At 37.0% G+C, this 25,399-nt stretch overlaps 1 protein-coding gene across 3 annotated transcripts in view; it reads right to left on the bottom strand.

Moving 5' to 3' along the window:
* Positions 1-12,073, bottom strand: part of Hgf (hepatocyte growth factor) — a 65,046-nt gene extending 52,973 nt beyond the window's left edge. For 2 of the 3 annotated variants that reach the window (XM_029535509.1, XM_021190355.2), the window contains exons 1-3: positions 11,541-11,740; positions 4,560-4,725; positions 936-1,048 (exon numbers count right to left, since the gene is read on the bottom strand). In XM_029535509.1, coding sequence (XP_029391369.1) covers positions 936-1,048; positions 4,560-4,725; positions 11,541-11,631 — 370 coding nt within the window. In that variant the 5' untranslated portion in view covers positions 11,632-11,740. Of the gene's footprint in view, positions 1-935; positions 1,049-4,559; positions 4,726-11,540; positions 11,741-11,923 lie in introns of those variants that run through there. The other variant, XM_021190352.2, reaches the window with a different exon arrangement.
* Positions 12,074-25,399: the final 13,326 nt, after the last annotated feature.

The raw sequence follows: 25,399 nt of genomic DNA, 5'->3' as shown, positions 1-25,399 counted from the left end.
AGCTCAGTTTCTAAAGTAACTAAATTCTAACCAGGGGGAATATTAGTTACCAGACAGTAGGATATGCACTTGCCAACCAGAAGAACACTGAATTAAAAAGGACTCATGACTGATCACTAATTAGACTTCAGATGTGTGGGATTGTTCAGATATGTAAAATCTTCCTATTTTCTACTATTAACTTCTATTTAAATATCCATGCAATTGTCATAAAGATGTCTATATTTGGCATCTAAATTCTAATTCAATGGGAAATAATAGGTTCTTGTTAAAAAAAACACATAAGAAAGAATTATTGTCATAAGTTCAATTCATAATTGCTATTCCACATGGTGAAATATTTAATTTGCAAAATGTATATTTACTTTTCTATAATTTTCTCATTAATATAGTTTTGCTATTAAACTATATAAATACTTCATATACCAAATCATTCATATATAATATGACACCACATAACTGATAAATAAACAATTCCAACTCATCATTCAAACCAGTTTTAAAACACGTTTATATGAATTTAACTTATTTCCTCCAAATTTCCATGCTTTGTTATCAACCACCATTATGACATGAGCTACACCAAGTCATTCTAACTTAAAATACTATCTTAATCCTACAGTTTGAACATTGCGAGGTACCATGATTTAGTAGCCTAAATGACATGTTATAATATGAAGAACATGCACAAAAGACAAGCTGATGAGGTAGAGGGATCTAATTGAAGGGAAGTCCAGGAAGCATATTCTTTGTCTAAGTTGTGTACTGACAGTCATCATATTGTCAAGGCTCCACTTTCCTCAATCTTATTCAATGACTGTGGCGCAAATCAGAATCTGACCAAAACATCCACAGTAAAGACCTGGGGGGCAAGGAGTGCCAAGAATATCTTATCCCTCGTTTCTTTATTGAATGTTTAGGAAGAAGGTAGTTACCTTTGTTTTCATAGAGGTCAAATTCATGGCCAAAGCCTTTTTTCACTCCACTTGACATACTATTGAAAGGATACCAGTAGCATCGTTTTCTTGACTTATCAAAAACGAAGGCCCTAGAAAAGACAGCTGAATGAAAATAAGGAATATGATAACCTAACAGTTTTTTAAATGAGTATATGATTTATCAAGGAAGACATATAGAATGTGGCATTATTACATATGAAAATACAGTGAGGGGTGTGTGTGTGTGTGTGTGTGTGTGTGTGTGTGTGTGTCCTATTTCAAAGGAACAAAGAAAGACAAAACCAAGGTTTTGTATTTACAAATTAGAAAAGTAGAGCAATACTCTGTGGGAAGTTCTAACATTAATCTTAATGACTTATAGAAAAACATAAAGGTTTCAAAAGGTAAATTATTACATACAACAACCACCTAGATTCTTTCTAAAGGCATTTATTATTTTTTAAAAGTTCCCAGTTAGTTGGAAGTTTGTATTTATATGCAAATGATTTAGTTGAGTTATCAAAAGTAGCTTCCAAAGTTTTTAGGTGTACAAATATATTCTAAAGTGAAATATCTTCTGGGTCTGGTGATGTACTCCTGTAATTCCCACTATGGGGATGCTGAGATTGGAGAAATGTATTCAAGGCCTATATAGGCTACAGAGTAAGTTCAAGGCAGACATGAGCAACTTTGCAAGACACTGCCTCAAAACAAAATATAAAATGGCTAGGAATGTGGGACAATGGGAGAGATTTCCTAGCATGGATAAGGACTTAGATCTGACCATAAAATAAAATAATTGAAATGCTATTCCTTAGGAATATGCATTAGGACGAGTAGCCTGGCTCCAGACACAGAAAGCTCTGTGGTGCTCTCAGAAGCCAGAGAAGCTTCTGAGTGAAGTAGGCAGTGGTCCATGCACAGACTCAAAAGGATAGAGAATAAGGAACTGCAGGAACCTGGCCACCCTCCCCACAAGGCTCAGGAAACATCATGGGAAAGGAGGGGCGAAAGTAAGAGGAGAAAGCTGAGGAGGAGGAATGTGAAATGCGGTTCCTGGACACAGCCTGGCTTGTCCACACAGGAATTTGCAGCAGCTCCTGCTCCTGCCTACACAAGACCAAACCAGTTGACAAGTCCAGCATGGAATGATAAATCCTAATGATGTACCCTTACCTGAGGCGCCATGGCCAGTTGATGGCTGACAAGGGAGAAAAGTTCATTTTCCTTTTAGGAGTGTGGTCACTGGTAGATTGACCATGCTTCCAAAGTCATGCACATAAATAAGCACCACTAATTGACCTCAGTGGGTATTTTTTTTTTTAATGAAATTAATTTGGCAGGAAGATGTCTGGGGACCCTGAGAAGAGTTTGAAGCCCTGGAACTCAATATAACCAAGATACATTGTAAACATAGAAGAAATTTTCTAGAAAAAAAAATGTATTAGGCAAATCGCCACCCCTAAAAAGTGTCTTAGGAAAGAAAAATCTGAAGCTGTCACATATGATACTCTTGTTTGGTAAGTCATAGAATGTGAAAGTTAATAAAAAGAATGGGAATCCAACCATAAGGATGCTATGCTCCCTAAGTTAGTGTTCCTTAAATAAGTTTATCTGAATACATATTTTATTTCAAAAGCTATTATCATTAAACAATATGCTTGTAGTATATGTTCTTATGGAAGATGTCAACGTGCATTGTTCCCACCATCCCTGTAAGTATTCTCCAAAACAAACTGATAAATGCCCCAAAGTACTTTATGTTTTTAAAGTAATATCAACCACAAAAGTGGGTCCAATTTCCAGACTATGGAACTTTTACTTTCCTCACATTATAAGAGCATAGTCATTCAAGAAAAATGTATTTTTCCAAATTATTTACACTTCTATATGAAGTATGTAGGACCATGCATTCCCTGCGTTTAGTTCTTCTCTAAATTTACCTTAGCCTAACTTTCAAGCTCAGCATCTGAAATCTCTAATGAACTGTACTTCTGTTGCCTTTCCTTTACCTTTAAACTCAGAGGAGGGAAGTCTCAACTTCAACTGAGTTGCCAGGAGAACCTCTCCATAAATTTACACAGGTCCGATGCTGACTGAGAGTGATCTTTCCTGTTTGATTTTCACCAATCTCAAGACTTTTATGCAAAAGTCAGAATGAAACGCAATTATCCTAGGGATAAGCTTACAAATCCAATTCCCACTACCATTGCCAGGAAATGTCTTCCTGAGAGGGACAGTTTGGATTTAAAAATAGAGAAGAGATAGTCTTACTTCTGCCTAGGCCTTCTGAAGACCTTCTGCGACCATGTCCTGCCCTACAAACCCATAATCCTCATTTCTTTGAGACAGGGAAGACTAGATGGACCCTCTCCCCCATGAAATCACTGACCTCTATATCCTCATAAAAAGCCACTGTAAAAATAAAATGTGCAAAAATCAAACACTAATAAAATTATTACAAAAAGCTCATTTTTAACACTATGTCTAAATTCTAAGAAAGCACCCAACACTGTGGTATATCTCAGCCACATAATCTTTTGTTAACACTGTATTTACTGTCACAAGAGTACATGTAAGAGTATGTGTACAGATGCCTCTGCAGGCCAAAAGAGGACATCAGATACTCTGGAACTAATTACAGGTGGTGATGAGGTCCCTGATGTGGGAAACAATTCATTTCTCTGCAAAAGCATTAAGTGCTCGTAACCATCAAACCATCTCTCCAGCATCCATCTACACAATGTTACTTTTTAAGGAACAAAAGAAAATAGAAAATAAATCAAAAATAAATATGGATGGTGTGTGTGTGTGTGTGTGTGTGTGTGTGTGTGTGTGTGTGTGTCTTTGTAATCCAGGCTAATCTTGAACTCCTACTGATTTGCCTACTGTTTTTGGCATTATAGATTCACCACCATACCTTGTTCAGGACACATACGTTCTTATGGCTATTTGGAAGAATACTAGGATGAACATTTCACCTTGCTCTTTCAAACTTGAAAGCTTTCTCCATTGAGATCAATGACAAGGTAATAAGAGGAGCTATCAAATGATAAGAACTTCACTTCCTGAAGCCACTGGAGTATCTCAATGGCTCCATCACTTCCCAGCAAGCCTTTCCCATCACTGTGCCCTAGCCTCTTTAAAGTGGTCTCTGCTGCTGACACCAGTCACTCTAGGTTTTTATATAATTCTCTCAACACCTTTTATTGAAATCCCTACAGAGATGATGTCAGGTGCAGTAGCATTTGGCTGCTGCCCAGTTCCTATCCAGAAAATACTCGAACTGCTCTGCGACACAAGGAAATAAGAGACACAATATTTTAGAATAATAATAATAAAGATGAAAGTCAATCCCATTTGATTTTAGTTCAATGTTAACTATTCAAAATCTATAGCCAAAGTGACTGTGTACTTTGAAAGAAAGTTTTCAGAGCCTTCCATACTCACTTAATGTTTACATCAGCTGAGAGTTCTGTCTCTGTTCTAATGAGTTAAAGCTAGACTCAAATTTATTTTAAAGGACTGATTGTGTTGACTATCAAAAAGGAAGAGAAAATATGACTGTTACATACTTACTTTATTTGAAAAGTATTCAATAAATACAATGAAGTGACTTACTTGCAAGTGAATGGAAAGCCCCTGTTCCTGATACACCTGTTGGCACACTCATCTGCAGAGTTCACTTTTTTGGTTTTAATCTTCAGTAATGGGTCTTCCTTGGTAAGAGTAGTTTTTGCTGACTTTTTGAATTCATGAAGTGTATTTCTTCTCTTCTTCTGTCCTTCTATCAATACAAAAATTAAAGAATTCAATGTGAAAGAAATGTTTTTAATGATTACAGAGGAGAAAATCCCTTAAGGAAATCTTTAAGATAATGATTTTATAGGACATAGGACAACACAATATACCTCTGCGGGGGTTAGGGTAGACATGGGTGGGGATGTATAAGAGCAAGAGAGATGAGCATTACAATTACGTAAATACAGATAGTTGCTATGTGAATTCATTAATCTATGTCTTTTCAAATTAAGGATGTATTGAATAATTAGGACAAGCTTCAGCCCAAAGAATAAATAACCCTAAAGAATAATTATTTTTAAATTAGGTCAAGGATCACCCTAAAGAAATTATGTTCTCCAGACAACATAGAATCAAGTATCAGTGCCAGAAGCATCGCATGCGATGCTTTGTAATTAAACTATTCATTCCCCACAGTGGTTTCTTATGCACATTACGGTGCTAACTAAGTAACTCTATCCAAAGACAAGTGCAAAACTTATCACTTAAAGCTCTTCAGTGGACAAATTCTTCTGGCTTGCTCTTTAAATGTAACACACTATACATATTTTAGTTCCTTTCCTCTTATTTTTGTACAAAAATTTATTCAGTGTTTGGGACACTGTTTCTCAGTTTCACAAAACTGTGTTGTGATCAAGCTAAACATTGTAAATCACATGTATGTAAATCTTTATTCTTTAATGTAGCAATACATTTTTCTCCATGAATGGACAAGAACCCCAGGTAGAATGAAACTTACTATAATACCACAAAAGAGAAACAGCAAGCCTAAAGTTTTTCAATTTATGTATAATTTGAAAGTAACAAGAACGTGTTCATTTATTCTCAATTTCCTAAAGGCACCCCAACGTAATTCTATTCAAAGTCCTAATGATGAATCGTCCATTAGACTGCAGCTATTGTATAACAAGTATGGAGCCACACATCTACATGTCAGTTGGTATAATGACTCTTGTCACGATGGCAGTTTAATACATTCATTTTCAACTGGAGGTAACTAAAGACAGGGAGAAATTAATTAACCACTCCAAAGAGTTCAGGTTGGAAAGGCTGAGACCCAGCTTTGGAGCTAACACTCAGCACCACTTGCAATGTCATCTTTTATCTAAGAATTGCTAAGAATGTATGTGGAAATGTGACTTATAAACATTTCCTTAAGATTTGCTTCAGAGCTATCAGCTGAAAAGAAGCTTGGATGCCACAGCAGGAAATGCATTCCTGGTCTTTAAATGTGGTGAAATGTATCAAGAGAAGAGAAGGCAGCTCTCTGTGCAGAAAAGTGGGAAACATGGCTACCAGCATGAAGTACGGACCGAGAATGGCATCGTACTCTGGTTGCCAGGCACCACTGGCTCCTGTTATTTACTAAGCATGCAGATGCTACTCATTAATGTCTATCCTAACCTGAAGTCCAAAATAAAAAAGAGAAAACACGCAACTCTCTAAATTCCTAATTCTTTGCAAAACACAGTCTCCAAAAGCCTGGAACTAATCTCTATAGTGATTATGATTTTCCTTGGCCTAAAGGCACAACTGTTATAAGAGTTATATTTCTAAAAAAAAAAAAAAAAACCAAACTTGATATATAAATTCAACCAACTAATCTATGTTACTTATGTTATTTAATCTTATTCAAGTTATGTTGTTAATAGTTTGTAATATGTCATTAAATGTTACTGGTAGTATATTAAACAGTATGGGGCCCAAATTGTTACATAACATTGAAAGTCAGCTTAAAATGGCATTTATATTGACTTACCAAATGACTTTGTTTAATTTCATGAAATCTCAAGGTATCAATTGTTTAATTTGTAAAAGAAAAGTTAAATTAAGAGGAATTATTTGAACTATAATCTTAGGTAAATATTGAATATACAATTAGCAAGTAAAATAAAATGGACTTTATTTTAGAATTTTGGTATTATTTTTAAAGTTTCATCGCTTAAATTCTGATGTAACTGTTACTCTTACAACAGAGGAAAGCATATTTTGAAGATTGGCATTTCTGTCACAAAATCTTGTTAAAGAGGGATATAAATTTCTCTCATGAGTTTCTCTTTCTGTGACTTTATCTCACAACTTTCTTGGCACTCCTAAATTTGTCACAGTATGAAAATTTCTTATAAATTTAAATATTTTCTGTGATAGGAGCATACATTCAGAAAATCTATTTTTAAAACAACTTTATCCAAAATAATATTAATACATTTATGAATTTTATATATATGCATATTGTTAGACACAATATTATATATATACATATAATATAGGGTTATATAAATCCATTTACATATATGTATAAACATATAATTCACACATATATATGTATATATATTATATATACATAGATAGATGGATGATAGATAGATAGAGAGAGAGAGAGAGAGAGAGAGAGAGAGAGAGATAGATGATAGATAGATAGATAGATAGATAGATAGATAGATAGATTCTGCCATTCTGCCAGCTAAGAATATGGCATTGGTCTTATGTGTCTAGTGTAAAATAAGAACATAAAAATAATTTCAAAATTCTTAATGATAAACATTAAGTTCCTAAGGCATTTAGGTAATTATCATTCAAAACAGAACCTCCAGTCAAAGCCATAAAAGTGAGCGTGAAAACCATCCCTAGGAAAGAGGCCTCTGTAGGTATTGGCTCTGATTAGTTTCACAGATCCTCAGTTGTCCTATTGAAATGTGTTAATGTATGGGTTTGCCTCATAAAACAAGCTACTCTTGCTTGCTAATAAGTGTTCCATGACTAAAGATCAAAAAGCATTCAGAAAAATAAATAAATCCCTAATCTCCTTTTATTGCATAGTAAGTAGAAATGCCAGCGCTTCAGAACTAATATGGACCAATCACAACCAGAGTCTAAAAATCCCTCCACACTGGGACATATTAGCTTCCCCTTGCAACTCAGTACTGTATACTAGACCAGTAACTAATGGCTCAAAACTATAATGTTCAAAATTTTCTATACATCATTTAACTCATGTACCTATAAAACTAATTACTTCTTCAACAACAGAAAAAAATCAAAATAGAAGTCATTCAAAATCAGCATCTGAAAAGATTCTTTTGCTGAAAGTAGATTTCACTATCTCTTCAGCCAGTACCAACTGATGCTTGTTTTACTGCAAACAATTAAGAAATTAAATCTTAATTTGCAGAAGAAAAGACAGAAGTATGTTTGGGTCAGATTTGTGGCAACTATTTTAAATGTGTTTGTTAGTTCAAGTTTATAAACAAGAATATTAAAATAAAATTAAAGGGTAAGAAAGCACTGTAAATTTGTCTAGCTATCCCATATTTTAAATTATGCTCCTTTCTCTTCTCCCAGCTTAGGAAAACATTCTGGAAGTATGTTTCTTGAAGAACCTGAAGTCTCTATTTTAGAACTGAGACCATCAGGAGTCTGGTGAAAAGCTATAAACAGAAAACAGGGTCAAACATATCAAGGTGGTTGAAGACAGACACATTTCTCCCTCTGGTCCCTGGGCCTCACACTCGCTTCTCTCAGTACCTCATATATTTTCCTCTGTGTGGAAGAACCACGGACTTCAAAGGAAAGTCATGCAAAGCAAGGATTTGCACGGTGTGGAAAGAGCAGCAATCTGGTTCCCCATAACTGAAAAAACTACCCACATGATTAGTGATTAACAGTTTGAACTGGCAAGATGTTAAGATGAAAGTCTACGAGTAATTAATTGATGGGAGGAGGCAATGGTTTGTGACTGGAGATTTTTAACCCCTAAAGACAAGAATCCCTAAAAGATGCTCCAGTTTCCACTATTATCTAGAATTGAGACTTCACTCTTTGACAGTAATGCACACCCCCCTGGGAGAAGCTAACCTCATGGTAAATGAAGACACTGTGACAGAGGAGACTTGGTAGATGTAGATCAAGTACTGGCAGCTAAGAAGCAACATAATATCTCTCTTTAGGATATTACATAGAATAAATTGATCATGGTGAGCTTTGAAGTTTTCCCCTTTTCTATTTCCTTTTCTGGAATTCCTTATTGTAGATGCCACATCCTTTTCCCTGTCTCCCCTTTCCTTCTCTGCCTGCAACTCTTTACCACACAGCAAGGAAAGCAACCACCCTGAAGTGGAACTCTTAGTGTCCTGTTTCTCCAAAATAGCTGCTGCTGCCTGCAGTATTCACTACAGAGACCACTTGGCTTAGCATGACATTCAGTGCCATCATTTTCTCCCATCTTACTTTTCTAACAAGGCTCTACTGACATTAGGGACCCAGTTTACAGCCCTAAAAGGTGACCTTTACTTGCTATCTGTAGATCCTCTTGGAGCTTCTCTTGCATTTTCTTACATCTGCATTTCAGGCAAGGTGCAATCTCCTGACTAGGGTGCCACTCATGCTGTGACTAATCTTCTCATACTTGACTTGGGTACCACACACCTCTTACCTAGCCTTTTGAACACTAAACTTATAAACTCTCAAATATGCTTTAATGGACATTTTCTAACCCTGAAATTTTGTTTTGTTTTGCTACTTGATAATGTCGGTTAGTTATTATCACATAGTTAAACGAGTTTTCAAAATTATGCTTAAGATGAGTGCTGGCTTTGGTATAGGGAAAAAACTACATAGTTCATCCACTTAGGATATAGAACTTTCAATTCAGTTCCTTAATTAACTGAACTAATTCAGTTCAGTACCAAAGATAAAATTAAGATGTTCAAACCTCAGTGTTCGTGTGGCAAAGAAATAAAAAAAAAAAAAAAAAAAAAATGCAGGTCATATCAGAAGTAGGAAATTTTACCTTCCAGCTTCTCCCTTAGCATTATGTGCAGGTTGCTCTCTCGTTTGTTCAACCTTGCATCCCTCAAGATCTATATGTACATCTGGTAGTCATTTAATGCTTAATTTTGTTTTGCAGAGTATTTAATATTTGTTTAGAACACTTAGTGTGAGTGAATGGAGAGGAACACTGTGTAGCAGATCAACTATCAAAACTGTTGGGATCGTTCACATCAAATATTTCTGAAAAAACTTAATAATGTATTCATAAATTAATGCCTTCTATTCATGATTGTCAGCATAACAGAGCATTTTTTAACTATACGAAGTAACAACAACAAACTGTTCAATATTAAACAAAAATTCAAATAACAAACTCTCTTTACATATTCTAAGAAAGCTACCTGTCCTTTTTTATGGGAGTTATTTAAAACATGGAAACTGTTAAAACAAGGTTGCAAACACAGCAAATGCAGCCCCTCTTTTGATGACAATTTTAGCATTATCCATTTCAGAAATTATTCATAACATTTATCTGTAATCCCTAATGGGCCTCCCCCTGGTCTGCCAGCATACTCTCAGGCTACTCTCTCTACACTCAGGAAACACAGTCATTTCAACATTAGCCAAAGTGAAATATAATTACAAATGTATATCTCCTGCCAAAACTGTGTAACACATGCCAAAAAATAAATAGACATTGTCTATGGTCGATCTACTGTTTGGGTTTTCTGAACTGAAATCTTACATTAGCTCAGCTCAGCTCAGGTAACCATACTTCAATGGAATAGCACTTTAATCTTTGGAAAGGGAAACCAGCAAACTGGACCAAGATTAAAACTTAGACTAACACTCGTAAATAAGCCACAGTAAATATCAACCTTAATATGACACATCTTTAACTTCTTTTCCACTTGTTCAAGAATCTTTGCCTACATGGTCTCAAAGGACCCTTTCCAAGGTGTCTTTTATTCTACAAGGAATAGCTTCCCAGTGCAGAAAAACAGGTGTGTTCAATATTTTTATTAGCACTAGCTACTTCTTGAATTGCATTAGATACTAGATCAGAGGTGTGATAAATATTATAGTTAACTTATCTCAAATCGTGAGGCTGTTTTCTCAGTTTTAAAAGGTAACCTGTCTGCTAGCTGTGCATTTATTACAGTCTTTATGTCCCTGTGCCTACTCAAAGTTCACTGCCTTCTCAGACTGGCAAGCCAGGCCAGCCACTACAATAATAACACAACTAAATACAGATGTTTCCTCGACTCTTGATAATAAGAGATAACTTCCTACACCAGCAGATGAGATCCCTAAATGCCCAGGAAATCCGAACAAGTCCAAGAGTCTCCTCTCCGATCTGCAAATCACAGGAAGACAGAGGGACAATTCTGCTGCATCAATCCAAATCACATAAGTGTTCCTCCCTGCACTGCAGCATCAAGAGAGACCATCCTTACATCCCCACCCCCACCCCACCCCCTACCCTCAGAAGGGGAGCTTGGAAGGAAAGCTTTCTGTTTCATTTTTATAACATGCATGTACTCAGAGCTTTAATCTGTCTCCTCCAAATGAAGACCTGCATAATGTCAAAATTTGGACCTGAAGGTTGACTGGACAGACACAGAAAATTCGCCTTTGGGGAAATCATGAGTCCCTGGTTAGATTGACCATCACTCTCCTCTCTCCAATTCAGAATCTGTCTTCGTTTTTTTAAACTTGGCCAAACCAGCAAAGTTCCAGCCAGTGTTAGCACTTCATTCCTATCCCATAATTTTGGACTGTTTGGCTAAATGAGGTGGGGCCTGGTGGGGGGGTGGGGATATCACTGAGAGATTTTAATTATTTTAAATGTTTTTCAAACAGAAAAGGAATGTCAAAAGAAAGCATAATGAGAGGTTTAGAAGCCCCACACCACACATGGAATTAAGAAAGGATGCTGGAAATAGGGCAGAGAGCTTCTTGGAAGGAAAGAGCAAGGTCAGAAGGAGACTTAAAGCAACCTCAATCTCCAGGAAGCAGAAGTAAACTCACCTGCATAGGGGATGGCGACAGGAAGCAGGAGGAGGTGCAGGAGAACATGCTGCAGCAACAGGACCGGCAGAAGTTTGGTCCCCCACATCATGCTTGCAGTTCGAGCAGACTGATCCCTCTGCAGGAGATGCCGGGCTGAAAGAATCCTGTTGCAAACCGGTCGGTTCTGAGCTGCTTTTATTGCGATGAGCTAAGTTTGTTGTGTGATTAACTGGAAAGATCTAGGTCTGAACTCCCTCTTACGGTAAGAAACTGTTTAACAACAGCCCTTTACTCTCTTCCAGCCCCTTCCTTTCCTCAATCCCCCCCAGCCTTCCCCCCCAACAAGCAACAGATCCCAGCTCTCCCCTCCACACACTCCCCCCTCCCAAAAAGAAACTTACAAAGCAAAGGTCACCTGGCCCGAGGCCAGCTGTAATTTGGAAGCTTGAGCTCCAGATCCCTGTGGCTCCTATCCGAGTAGGGAAGGGAGGAGCAAGGCTCAGCCCAATCGCTAAGTCAAGGCACAGGCAGAACACCAATTCGCCCCGTTTGAACAGGAAAATGCGTGTGTTTACATATCTATCTGGGAAAAGAGGAAGGGGAAGGAGCATAAGAAGAGAGCCGAGCAGCCCTTCTGCCAAATGAGCCCCAGCTCCTAGTCTGCGAGCTTGCAGGACTGGAGAGATTCAGGGATGAACACTGACCCCAGTTTCCCCAGGATTTTAAAGACAGTAAGAGCAGAGAAAGGAAGTCAGGGGTGGCAGAGCCCAGGTAGAAAGAGGGCAGGTAAGAAAAGGGTGTGGCCTTGACGAATGAGAAGAAATAGCAACAGAAACAAAAGCAACCGGCTTTTCAGGCCAGAAAATTGCCCAGTCCAGTGGACTCAGGACGGCAGATTTCCTCCGAAGAGTTACCCAAATAAATGTTTCAAATGTCTGTTTTCTGATGTATCTGTTGATAATTTCTCTTAAACCGTCTAAGGGATAGACATGGCATATTGTATCTCCCTGACAAGCAAATAGATAATGGCCTTTCTGACCTTGTACACAGTTACATATGTTCACACGTCAGCATGTATGCACTAAGACTTTCACTTGAGACCCGTTGGACTATTTTAATTCCTAAATGACGTCTTAACCTCTTAACCTCTTTTCTCCTACACACACCCACAGCATCACACAGTCTTCAGGGAGGGTAAAAGCGGGGGGGGGGGGTGTGCTCCAATCCCTGAGTATCACGTTTTGGTGAGATCATTGTCCATACTTCTCCTTTTATTACAACAACAGGAGGGTGCTCTGATGTGTCAGAAGACAGAGGACTTCGTCTCTAATAGATTTTGAGGAATAGTTGCCTCTGTGTTTCTGAGATAGATACCCAGAAGAACTAATACCTCTTTAGAGAAAGGGAAAGTCAATAGAATGTGAGACGACCTTCTCTACGGGAGAGTAGACTGCTGCCATACAGAGGTACCCAAGGGAAAGAAGTCAGTGATAGGGTGGCCTTTCTCCATCCACCTCCACCAGCAAAGGTGGAGCTCTTCACCCTCCTCCAGCATAGCTGCAGCCACCTGCAGAGACTAGAGAAAGGGGAAAGTTCAGGGAAAGAGAGAAAGAGAAGGGGGGAGGCAAGAAAAGAGAAGAGGAAGGAAAGAAGAGAGGTAGGAAGAAGAAAGAGGAGAGAAAATGAGGGGGAGGGAGAAGGAAGGAAAGAAACAAGCTAGGTTGATAGGTCCTTGGGACCGTGGAGAATCTAGCAATGAAGGAGAATTTCTCTGAAGGACTTTTAATTTTATGTGTATGGGTGTTTTGCTTGCATTTATGTCTGTGTACCACTTGCATGCCTGTTGCCTACAGAATCCAAAAAAGGGCATTAGATCCCCTAGAACTGGAGTTGCAGATGGTTGTCCTTGAACCCAGGTACTTTGGCAGATCGATCAGTGCTGAAGGATATACTTTCTCTATTACCTGTTTCCCATTGCTGTTGCCTTTTACCAGTTTTGCATACAAAAGCTAATCCAAACACACTTTTTAAAAAAAGGTTCCCTCTCATTTTCCTACTATATTTTAATTTTTAGTGAGTGCATGGACCTTTTCTAAAACATCTCAATTTCAATATACTGCTGACCACAACTCTGAGTTGCCCTATAACATATTTAGAGCTTTGTTGGAAAGTAAAGGGGATTGGTAGGAAGCAGTTTCCCTATAAATTCTGTAGGTGGAATGAATGGACTGATGTGATCTGCGTTTCTGTTTGTCTCTTCTCTCCCCCCTCAAGGTCTTGTCAGTCTATGGCCAGTTAATAGTTGCTGAAGAAATTACATTTTCTTCTGTAGTTGCCCACAATCCTCTTGTGAACCATCCTAATGACACTCATTAGGTCACCCCATCCTTCAAAAAAGAGAAAAACAAAAACAAAAACAAAACAAAACAAAAATCCTTGAGAGCTAGAAGGGTGACTCTCTGGGAAGAAAAAGGTGAAGAGTAAGAGAAGGAAAGGGACAGGAAAATGATAATTTGGCAGTAAAATTGATCAGAATATACTATGTTGAAATGTCATAATGAAAACTATTATATATAATTAATATCTGCTAATAAAAGCATTTTTAAAGATTAGTACTGAATTATCATGTAATTAAACAGAGCAACATGTATATTTTCATAAATTTAATTGTCAGTAAGTACAGTAAACACCCAACACCTATTTTAAATTACCTATTCCTTTCATTTTGTTTTGCTGACAAAATGAAATCTTAGCTAATGTTCACTGATTTTTTTAGTACATGCTAAACGTTTTAAGTCCTCATATTGTTTTATATAAAACTTTGGATGAACATAAAAGAAGGTCCATTATAGTCCCCATATTATAGTCAACAAAGCTGGAGAAAGCTGTGTATATTCAGGTGAATTGCCCAAGGTGACAAAGTAGTAAATACTCAGGTGTTAGTTTCAAGTAGATCGACCATACTCTATAGGAAAGAATAACTTTATTTTGGCCTCATGGGTAGCTAGTATTTCATGATCAAGATTGTAATGACCAAATTCAGTCTAAAACTGAATATATAAGAAATGCTCAATAATAAATTACAAAAGGTACAAAGCTGTCCTAGTTCTGCCTATTCCTGTGAAAAGGCAGAATGACCAACTCTCTTTTGTTTTATGGGGAGGGGGACATTCCAGGAAGGGTTTCTCTATGTAGCCTCGATAATTCTGAAACTCACTATGTACACTAGGATGCCCTAGAAATCACAGACATCCACCTGCCTCTGCCTCCCAAGTTCTGGGCTTAAAGGCATGTGATACCAATAATATGAGACAATTTTTTCTTTTATAAGAGAACTCTTATAAAAGAAGACATCTAATTGAGGACTTGCTAACAGCTTCAGGGACTATTCCATTATCATAATAGCAGGAAGCACACAGTCATGGTGCTGGAGCAATATCTGAGAGCTTTACATCCTGATAGGCATGCAATAGGCAGAGAGAGTCTAGACCTGATGTAGGCTTTTGGAAGCTCAGAGCCCACCCCCAGTTATGCCCCTCCTCCAACAAGATACATCTACTCCAACAAAGACTCAGTTCCTAATTCTTAACAAGCAGTTCCCCAACTAAGGACGTGGCATGAAAATATTTGAACACATGGAGACATTCTAGGCCATAGCAATGTCCCAGTTACATGGGAAGATATGAGTTCAAGACAAGCCTGTGACCATAGTAAGATCACATATCTAAAAACAATTTCAAAACATGTAAAAATCACTTAAAAGTCTCTAAATCTATAACGGATTACCTAAATCTAATAGGTTACTACTACTGCCATTCTTCGGCCTGCCAGGCTACTGCTTTTCAATCATAAAGCTCCATGCTCGTTGCCAACTGTTCACAGTTTTATTTTTTTTCTTTGTTTTTTTAATTATTATTTTTTTATTTACATTTCAAATGCTATCCCGAAAGTTCCCTATACCCACCCCCGCCCCTGCTCCCCTACCCACCCACTCCCACTACTTGGTCCTGGCCTTCCCCTGTGCTGGGTCATATAAAGTTTGCAAGACCAAGGGGCCTCTCTTCCCAGTGATGGCCGATTAGGCCATCTTCTGCTACATATGCAGCTAGAGACACGAGCCCAGGGGGTACTGGTTAGTTCATATTGTTGTTCCACCTACAGGGTTGCAGCCCCCTTCAGTTCCTTGGGTACTTTCTCTAGCTCCTCCATTGGGGACCCTGTGTTCCATCCACAGGGTGTGAGCATCCACTTCAGTGTTTGCCAGGCACTGGCATAGCCTCACAATAGGCCGCAATATCAGGGTCCCTTCAGCAGAATCTTGCTGGCATTGATCACAGTTTTATAAACCCCTCAAATTCGTGAATTTGTTTTATACAATGAGGTTTTATTTTTTTTTATTTTTTTTACTTTATTGGATATTTTCTTTATTTACATTATAATGAGGGTTTCTAAAGTAATAACTTACATGCCGTAATTTGTGAAATTACTGAAGTACATGATAGATACATATTGTCATAAAATATTATTCTAAACCTATCCTGATATTGAGTTCTCTTGTGTGTCATGAAATTTAGATGGATGGAAAGAAAAAGTATATACTAGTGCATATTTTACAGGCTGTCTACGTCTTTTGAACACAAGCCTGGGGTAGGAATATAGCTCTTTTGTAAAGGGCTTTCCTAGTATGTGTGAGGCCCTAATTCAAATTACTGGAGCATGGGCAGTGACAATACTTCACACATGCTGCCATCTTTTTTTGAAAGCCTACCTTTATCAACACAAGTGATTTGTGTATACCGATGACCCTCAACAAGCTAAACTTGTGATGTCATGGATCCTGTGGTCTCAGACACTACTGTTTCCTGAATAGGAACAAACTCATTCCATTGAATAAGAGTCTGGTGCATACCATTTTCTGATTGGCCCTCTTTAGAGTCATATGACTAGTTTCAAATTCTAGTTTGTTCACTTATTAAATTTATTAGTGGATAATTACAATTAGTCTAATACTGAACTGAGCCTTCCTATCACCAAAACAGGATACTACTAACAGGGAATAACCAACCACTTTCTACTTAGTATCTCACTCTTCCTTGTTTTTAGGGAAAAGAGTGGGGGGGGCAGGTGTTATGTATATTTAATAAACATATTGATTATGTCATTAACTTACAAATAATGAAACAGGTTTAGTTATGAAAAGTAACTCAGTTTAGGTTAAATAATTTATAAAGCATGATTTGAAGCAAAACAACAGAGACTATATTAAGAGATTTCCAACATTCTTTCCAGCATTAAAGTCTCACCACTGCATACATGTGAATTCTTTCATATGCTCACATACATGTGGCACTGCTCACCTTTGCTCTGGTTTCTCATTTATTTACTTCTTTTTCCTGCCACTTGGAGTTGTGTTTCACTTACACCACACTGTTGGATAACTTTTGTTGATTCACCCTTGCTGTAGGAAACATTACAAAACGCATTACTACCTGGAATCACAAAACATTTTTAGCCAAAAGAGAAAATCAGTCTGATGCAGACATGTGAAATGCTGCGTCATTTAGAAATTATTGAAATGCAGATACTTAGCTAAGTATCTCCACCTCTCTAGCTATAGATAGTCCTGTGTGGTTTATACAGCTATTTTAGGATTTAGATTTAAGTTAAGTGGTAACAATTAAGGGAAAAAAGAAAACGCTTCTCCAATCATGTTTGGTGGCCACATGTATGGTTAACAATTTCCATAGTAGATAATAAGGTTATAGAATATTCTCTTATAGTTAAGATTCTCCTGCTGTGATAAACATAAAAACCCAAGGCAAGTTATAGAAGAAGAGGTTTATTTCAGCTTGTAACTTATAGTCCATCATCCAAGGGACTCAAGGCAGGACCTAAAGAGAAGTCATGGAGGAAAGCTGCTGACTGATTTGCTTTCCACAGCTTGCTCAGCCTGCTTTCTTATACCACCCAGGACCACCTGCCAAGTGGTGTCACTGCCAACAGTGAAAGAGGCCCTCCGACAGCAACCATTAGTTAAGAAAAATGCGCCACAAACTTGCCAGTGAGTAAATCTAATAGAGGCAATTTCTTAATTCAATTTCATCTTCCCAGATATGTCTACATTTGTATCAAGTTGACAAAAATTAACCAGCACACCCACCATTTCATAGAATCCCTGATATAATACTGATTATTCTGGGATAGTTCACTAAGTACCATTTAAATGTGATTATGGGCTCAACCAGCCAATGACAAGAAAAAATGGGAAATAACAGGAACAATCAAAATAAAAACAACCCAGAAATACTAATAAGTGTTTGGTCATATCATTGTAATATGAAATCCAATACTTACTGTCATATTTTTAGATACTCGGAACAATAACCGTTTTACTCAACACCAAGATACAGGGACAAAAAAGAACTAATTATTTGGAAGCCATGCCAATTTCTACATTTGAGACACAAGCCTTGGGAACATGGTCACCAGAAAAAAAAATGTTTTCAAATAGCTATTTTTCACAAAACACCTGTCTACTGAGGAATGTGATACAATGCTTAGAGTCAAGCAGGCTCTGAGAGTTAAGAACCTGGCAAGTCTTTGTGCTTTACAGAAGAAACACATGGCATAATTGGAAACAAGTGACAGGATTTTAGGACACATTATAGACTGAAAGCAAAGTTGATTTTCTTAATTAGTTCAATATTGATGAATCTCTTAAAGAGCTCTACTGGTTACTCAATCAACTCAAAGACTGACCAACTCCCCCATGACTTTTGCCACACCCTCAGGAAATTTGTTGCAGAATTTGTGGTGAGACCACAATACAGCCTCCTGGAAAATGACAGGAAGAATTGGAGTCTATCATCAAGGGTAGGAACTGTCACATTCATAAAAGTGGAAGATTCACTGTTTCTCTAGAAATGTGCTAAATAAACTTAAGCAGGAAATTTTTCATATGACTCACTAATACCTACAAAGCAATGCTACCATAGTACGTATGGAGAGGTTGTTCTAAAACAGGCATGGCTTGAGGCTTGCTTGCCTTGGGGAGTAGAGAGAAGACAGGCGTTGAGAGCCCAAGGAAATCTGAGCTGAAACTAAACTCTGATGCTGCCTCTTAGGTTTTGTGTTCTGAGCCACGTGGGACTGTTCTCTGGATCCAGAGGGCCTAGTTTAACTAACACTCATCACCTTGAGCTTAGAGGCCAGCTTTTATGTATTTCCAGGTGTTGGTTGCTTTGTTAAATCTGAAGTACCAGAATGTTATAAACCCTAAGCACACCACACCTGGCATGTGAACCCAGGCATATCAGTAAAATACAGGAATTTGAAGGAAATCGCCTTCTTTGTCTGACTTTAGAATCCAATGAAGATTAGGGGAAAAAAAAAATCTTGGTGCAAAAAAAAAAAAAAAAAAAAAAAAAAAAAACCCTGTGTGGGTTCATTATATGTTGTTCGACTCTTCCTGTTTAATCCATTCATCTTCCATCTTAAAAGCCATGTCATAAAATTGAGGTTTCTCTTTCACTATATGTACATGTTGCGTGTTTATTGTGGTCTNAAAAAAAAAAAAAAAAAAAAAAAAAAAAAAAAAATGCGGTCTTCTCAGTGAGGGATTTTTCAAAGCAACTGTTTAATCCATTCATCTTCCATCTTAAAAGCCATGTCATAAAATTGAGGTTTCTCTTTCACTATATGTACATGTTGCGTGTTTATTGTGGTCTTGGGGATATCTGAGGGCAACTCCATTTGCCAGATGGCACTAGGCACCAGGAGTTATGTTTCAAACTTGGGAGAAAAGGCTCCACATATGTGCGCATACATATATGTACATACACACATACACAGAGACACATATGTTATAGTGTACATAATTCATCTGGCATATTGGTTGCACTTACAATTTCTTATGACCTATTTAATGTGATGGTAGTGTGGAGTGTGGTCCTATATAACATATTCATCTTTGTACATGTTTAAATGGCTGAATTTACATCTGATTTATAATTCATGGCAGTACTGTAGGTTCATAAAAAGCTTACACAAGGGTCCCTTAATCTATAATGCTTCGAATCCTCATGGTAAGTGGTAGAGTCCTAGACAAACTTCTTACCTTTTTCTTGAGCTCAAGGTTATTGGCTTTCCTTGAACCTATGGAGACTGTAGAGAACCAAGGGACTATCAAATCCACTGGAAACGTCGCTTTTCTCTATCCATCTATCCATGGAACATTGGATATGAAAAAGAAATCCATGGTATCTGAAACTCTTGTGCCTTTTAATTATTTAATTTTACTATGGTTAAACAATTTAACCTTTCACATGGTTTTACAAGTCACAATAAAGCTATTGGGAAATATCAAAATTCTAGAAAATGTAAAGTATAAAGGACAGATGAGGTACCTTTCCCAAAGCTTTAATCTAATCCAGAAAGAAAAGAGAAAAAAAGGAAACTGAGCCAAATGTTCTCACACCATACCTTTAAAACAGAATCACGCCTCATATAATGGATAGGCAATGACATTTAGCAGAACACCCACTACGAAAAAGGCTAGATTATAACTCTCTTCAAAAACAAAACAAAACCTTCTTGAGGTAGGAGATGTAGCTTGGTAGTTCAGTGCCTACTTTTAACTCTGTTTTTTACCTCCTGGCACACACACGTACACACACATACACACACACACACACACACACACACACACAAACATGCACACTTTGGTTAAAAAAATTCTTTGCTTGGATAAACAAAATGTTTCATTGAATTTGCACAAAAACCTCTTGTTCCATAGTTGATTAAATAAATTATCATTCTGATATAAATATGAAAGTTTGCAGATTTCTCCTTGAGCACTCAAGCCATGCATCTCTCAGGCATTTCTTACATTGAAAGCTGTGCTCACATTCTATCCTGTATAGTTAATTCTTCAATATTATTACATACTTCAAGTCAGGATGTCCTGAGTGTTACTTATCAAAAAAATAGTACTTTACTTAATTGTTTATTTAGGATTTCTCCATGATGTATAGTTTCAACTCCTGGCTGTTAATGGTTATTGTTGTAGATTTATTTCCAGGTTAATGAACATACTAAGATAACGTAAAAACCACACTAGATGGTTCAAATCATAATTATAACAATTAGTAATTAGAAAATCTAAAAAATTGATTTGTTGTATTCTTTTGAAAAGTTACAATAAAAGCAATTGCAAGAGATACACATGTTATATTTATAATATAAAAATATAATTGTAATTCTTTGTTACAAAGAATAGGCGCACAAAACACGAGAGACACATGTTATGATGCACTCAGTTTTAGTTATTAAAATTATTTTAGATACTAAAACATTTAAGATATCTCAAGTAAAAAAACACCTAATTTAAAATAAATAGTGAAGACATGATTTTGGCATAGTGGTATTAGGAAATCCCTTAGTGTTTTACAGTTATTTAATCCAAAATGTCTGCTAATATTATAATAAATTTTATGTGAAATTAAGTATGATTTAGGTTTTCCATATGTGTCCATACATTAACTCATGTCAAGGAAAAGAAAAGAAACAAAAATCCATTATATGAAATATTGCTAATGAAAAATTTATTAAGTAGATAATTTTACAACATAATAACATTTTGAGTTTGCCCAACCTTGTTTTGACCTCTTTCCTGGATGAGTGTCATTACGTTTTCTTTCTTTCTTTTCCTTTTTAAGTTCTGAGGCAGGTTCTCACCATGTAGTCTTGGCTGTCCTGGAACTTCCTTTGTGGCCCAGGTTGGCTTGAATTCACAGGATTCCACCTTCCTCTGACTCCTGAGAGCTAGAATTAAAGGTGTATGCCACTATACCAGAATTTAAAATTATTTTCTTGAAATTATTTAAGGAAAATAGAGTATGGAGAAATTAACAATGTTTGTGTTTGTTCCATCCATGCAGTCTTATTAATAATATGCTTGGTCCAAAACATTCATATTAAGTTTAACATTGCTAAAATGTTAACTGGTTTTTTTTTAATTCAAAAGATAGCAACTCACTACTGTCTATAGAGTATGTGACTGAATAAATATGGTTTATCTTGTAAGCAGGAGCCTAGACCAGTGTCTAGTATAACTTAACAACTACCAAAAACTACTGTGTTGGTTCATAACTATACCGATGTAGGTTCATAACTATGAATAATTGGTCATGGTGGAATGGCATTATTTGAAAGGATTAGGAGGTGTAGCATCGTTGAAGAAAGTGTGTCAATGCAAATGAGCTTTGAGATTTTCAAAAGTAGAAGCCAGGCCCAGAGCCTGTCTCTCTCTCTCTCTCTCTCTCTCTCTCTCTCTCTCTCTCTCTCTCTCCCCTCCCTCTCTCTCCCCCTCCCTCTCTCTCCCCCTGCTCCCTTTAGACCCAGATGTAGATCTCTAAGCTACTTCCCCAGCACCTTGTCAGTCTGCATAAAGCTATGCTTCTCACCATGGTGATAATGGCTGGAATAAACCTATGAAATTATAAGCAAGCCCCAATTAAATGCTTTTTCTAAATAAGAGTTGCCTTAGCCATGGTGTCTCTCCATAGCAATAGAATGCCAAAACAACTCTGTAGACCCTGAGCAGGCACCTATTCAATATTTTGTGTTTATCTTTAAATCAATGGTTCTCAACCTGCCATGTGGTCATGACCCTTTTGACAATCCTCTATCTCAAAAATATTTACATTACAGCTCATCACAGTAGCAAAATTACAGTTATAAAGTAACAATGAAAATAATTTTATGGTTGGGGGTCACTGCAACAGGAGAAACTGTACTAAAAGGACAACATTAGAAAGGTTGAGAAACACTGCTTTAAACTACACAAGAATCATTAAATAGTTTTATGATATTTCTGGAGCCACACTTGAGTCAGATGGTTTTCTACAAGTGTTGCAGTGTCGTGAGATTAAACATACTCTTCTTATGTCTTTATTACTTCTCACATCTTTATATTCATTCATGGATTCAAAATATTTATGGAGTACCCTGCCAACGTTTAATGATTTCACAGAGATTTTTTGCACGTTGTATTAGATGATGCCTCCCAAAGGAACCCATGCCCTAATTCCCAAATTATGACACCTTACACACCAAAAATGACTTCACATGCATGTGAAAAGAGGTGGCTTCAGTTGTGAAATGATCTTTATGTGTTTGTCAGCTTTCATTGTCATAACAAAAACACCTTCAATAAACGACTGACAATTTTGAGCCTTCCAGTTCATTGATCTCTGCTTTTTGCCTAAAAGCAATGTAGCACATTGCAGGGGAGAGCATGTCAAAAGCAAAGAAGAGCCAGACCCCATGACTCCCTCCACCACATGAGACATTCCCAGGGAACTAAAGACATTGTCCTATACTTCTAAAGCTTCCACCATCTCTCCAAAGCACTGGCCTGGTGATCAAAATTTTAACATGAGACTTTTGAGGTTTACTCAGGAACCAAACTCTAGCACCTATACAATCCATGTGTGCCCATCCAGGTAGCCACAGACTGAATGCTGTGGGCTTCTAAAGGCTGGAAGGGAGTAGAAAACGCTCCCCCGGATCCTCCAGGAATGAATTCTCTCTGGAAATCACCTTGACTTTATCCTGATACAAACAGCATCAGATTTAAAAGATTCAAAAAATTCAAAGATGATATAGTTGTGTTCCTTTTGAGCACCAAATTTGTAGTTGTCTGTACTCACAACATTGGAAAAATAATGTGTATGCCTTACCTCCCCGAGTGGTCTGTCTCTTTGTACCGTTCCTGATTTTAGCAATTTCAATGCTATAAGTGCTAAATGTAGTCTCAACTGAGTGATTGATACACTGAGGAAGTTTCTTCTAAAGAAATGATTTGTCCTCATTAAGTTCTGATGGCAATCTTTGCCCCCCAGCATTCTCTTCCTTGCCTGTGCAATGATGCATTAACCTCTCTGAGAAAAAAAAATGGTGTTGCAATATGCTGTTTATTCAAGAGATCTGGAGAAAGCCCCAAAATTACACTTGACTTTGCAAGAAGATTAGCAAACAATAGTGCTATTTTGAAAGACGGAGATCTGTATCATTGAAAAGGGAAGTTGCAAAACTAACTTGTCCTTTATCTATTGAGATTCCTTAGGAAGGAGGAATTTACAACTTGTATTATCCTAGCTGGAGACACTTTTATGCTGCTGGCACTCCTCCAGTACAAGTTTATCTGATACCCTAAGGCTTCCCAGAGCCTCTTTTGGGATGTAGCTCCAAAGTGCTTGTGCAAAATGTAATAGAAAATTTGATGTAGCAGAGAAAAAAAAAAAAAAAAAAAGAACATATCATTTATTTTAAAAGAACAGAAAAAGTGGTTTTAGCAATTGGATAGAGTCTGGCAAACACAGCTAAAAAATAGTCTTTGTTGGGTCATTCAGGACCGGTGGGTGTAAAGTAAGTAATTGAAAGTATTTTCCCCCCTCCATCCTTATTGTTCCATTTACTATGCCTAAAATAACTATTGTATTTATATATCTTATTACAAGCATAAATCATTCTCCAATTTTTGCACCTGCCCGGAAATGACAATTGTATTTACTGTGTACTCTATGTACTAATAGATATGAAGTCATTTAAAGACATGGGAGACATAATCCCCATTCAAAGAGGAAAATATGTTCTACCAAGACATCATAACTTGAGTAGAGTTTTTTAAGTTTGTATACAATACATATGCATATGGACATATTACTATTTCAAGGTATTTCTAAAGTTTGTGTTACTATTTTCTTTAACTGTTGAGTAATTATAGCTCGGTTTGTATTTCTTTCTTTCTTCTTCAAACTTCCTAGAATTCAAACATTGTCATTCAAAAATAGCCAAATATCCATACTTTTCCAGTTATTTATATTTATACTACTTTCTGTAGCTAAAAATGGCATTTTCACTCATGTAAGAAATGTGTAAGTGAAATTCTTGGACTAACTCTCATATTAAGTTTTGGGAAATATTTAGTTGAATCAACTCTAGATGATAAAAACTTCTCAATTTAGTCTCTATTCTGAGCCCATTGTGTATCTCATGCTTTTCAATATGGTTTTCCTCTCTATAACAAGCTTGTGTGATTTGTGCTATTTCTATTTCCAGTTAACTCGAGGGTTGACTTTGACTACAAACAGCAAATCTGGGATTATAATGCAAATAAAGTTAGATAAACAATCAAAACACCCAAGCTATGAACCTGTAAATAAAGGAAAAAATAGCACAGCAGCCTAGAGATGGGAGTACTGCAGCCTAGAGATGGAAGCACAGTAGCCTAGAGGTGGGAGCACAGCAGCCTAGAAATGTGAGCACAGCAGCCTAGAGATGGGAGGGAGGGGTTTCTTCAATTCTGAACCTGAATTGAATATAGAAATTGGACAGAAGTATGTCCATTGATAATAAGAAAGATTCCATCTCTTCGGTCGTTAGAAGGGTTCCTTGTCTTAGTCATTACTATGGTTGCCCAATCACTTACAACGTTCTTTGTCACCTTGAGGTTTTTCTCAAGAATTCTATAAATGGTTCCACAGATTGCTTAGATACTGAAATAAAAAATTGAATGTAGCATCCTAGTTAATCCATTGCTTTTGACACCTTCAACCAATGTAGTCATACTTTCTCTGCTATTTCTTCTTCACAGACAAGAAAATTATTATCATTTTGTACAATTTTGTCTGTTGTTGAGTTGTGCCATTAAAAAATCCTCCCTCACAATGACCTCAAATTCCATCATAATTCTGTTTTCCAAAGTCAATAAATAAATAAACAAACAAATAAGCAAATAAAACTACTACCAATTATGTAAAGTGGTCCTAAGTCATAGGATATGTACAACAGCAGTTCTATAACTACTCATTCTT

Source organism: Mus pahari, chromosome 2 (assembly GCF_900095145.1).
Source record: "Mus pahari chromosome 2, PAHARI_EIJ_v1.1, whole genome shotgun sequence".
Lineage (NCBI taxonomy): Eukaryota > Metazoa > Chordata > Mammalia > Rodentia > Muridae > Mus > Mus pahari.
The sequence above is the reverse complement of the archived record's forward strand: the minus strand, read 5'-3'. Positions and strand labels throughout refer to the sequence as shown.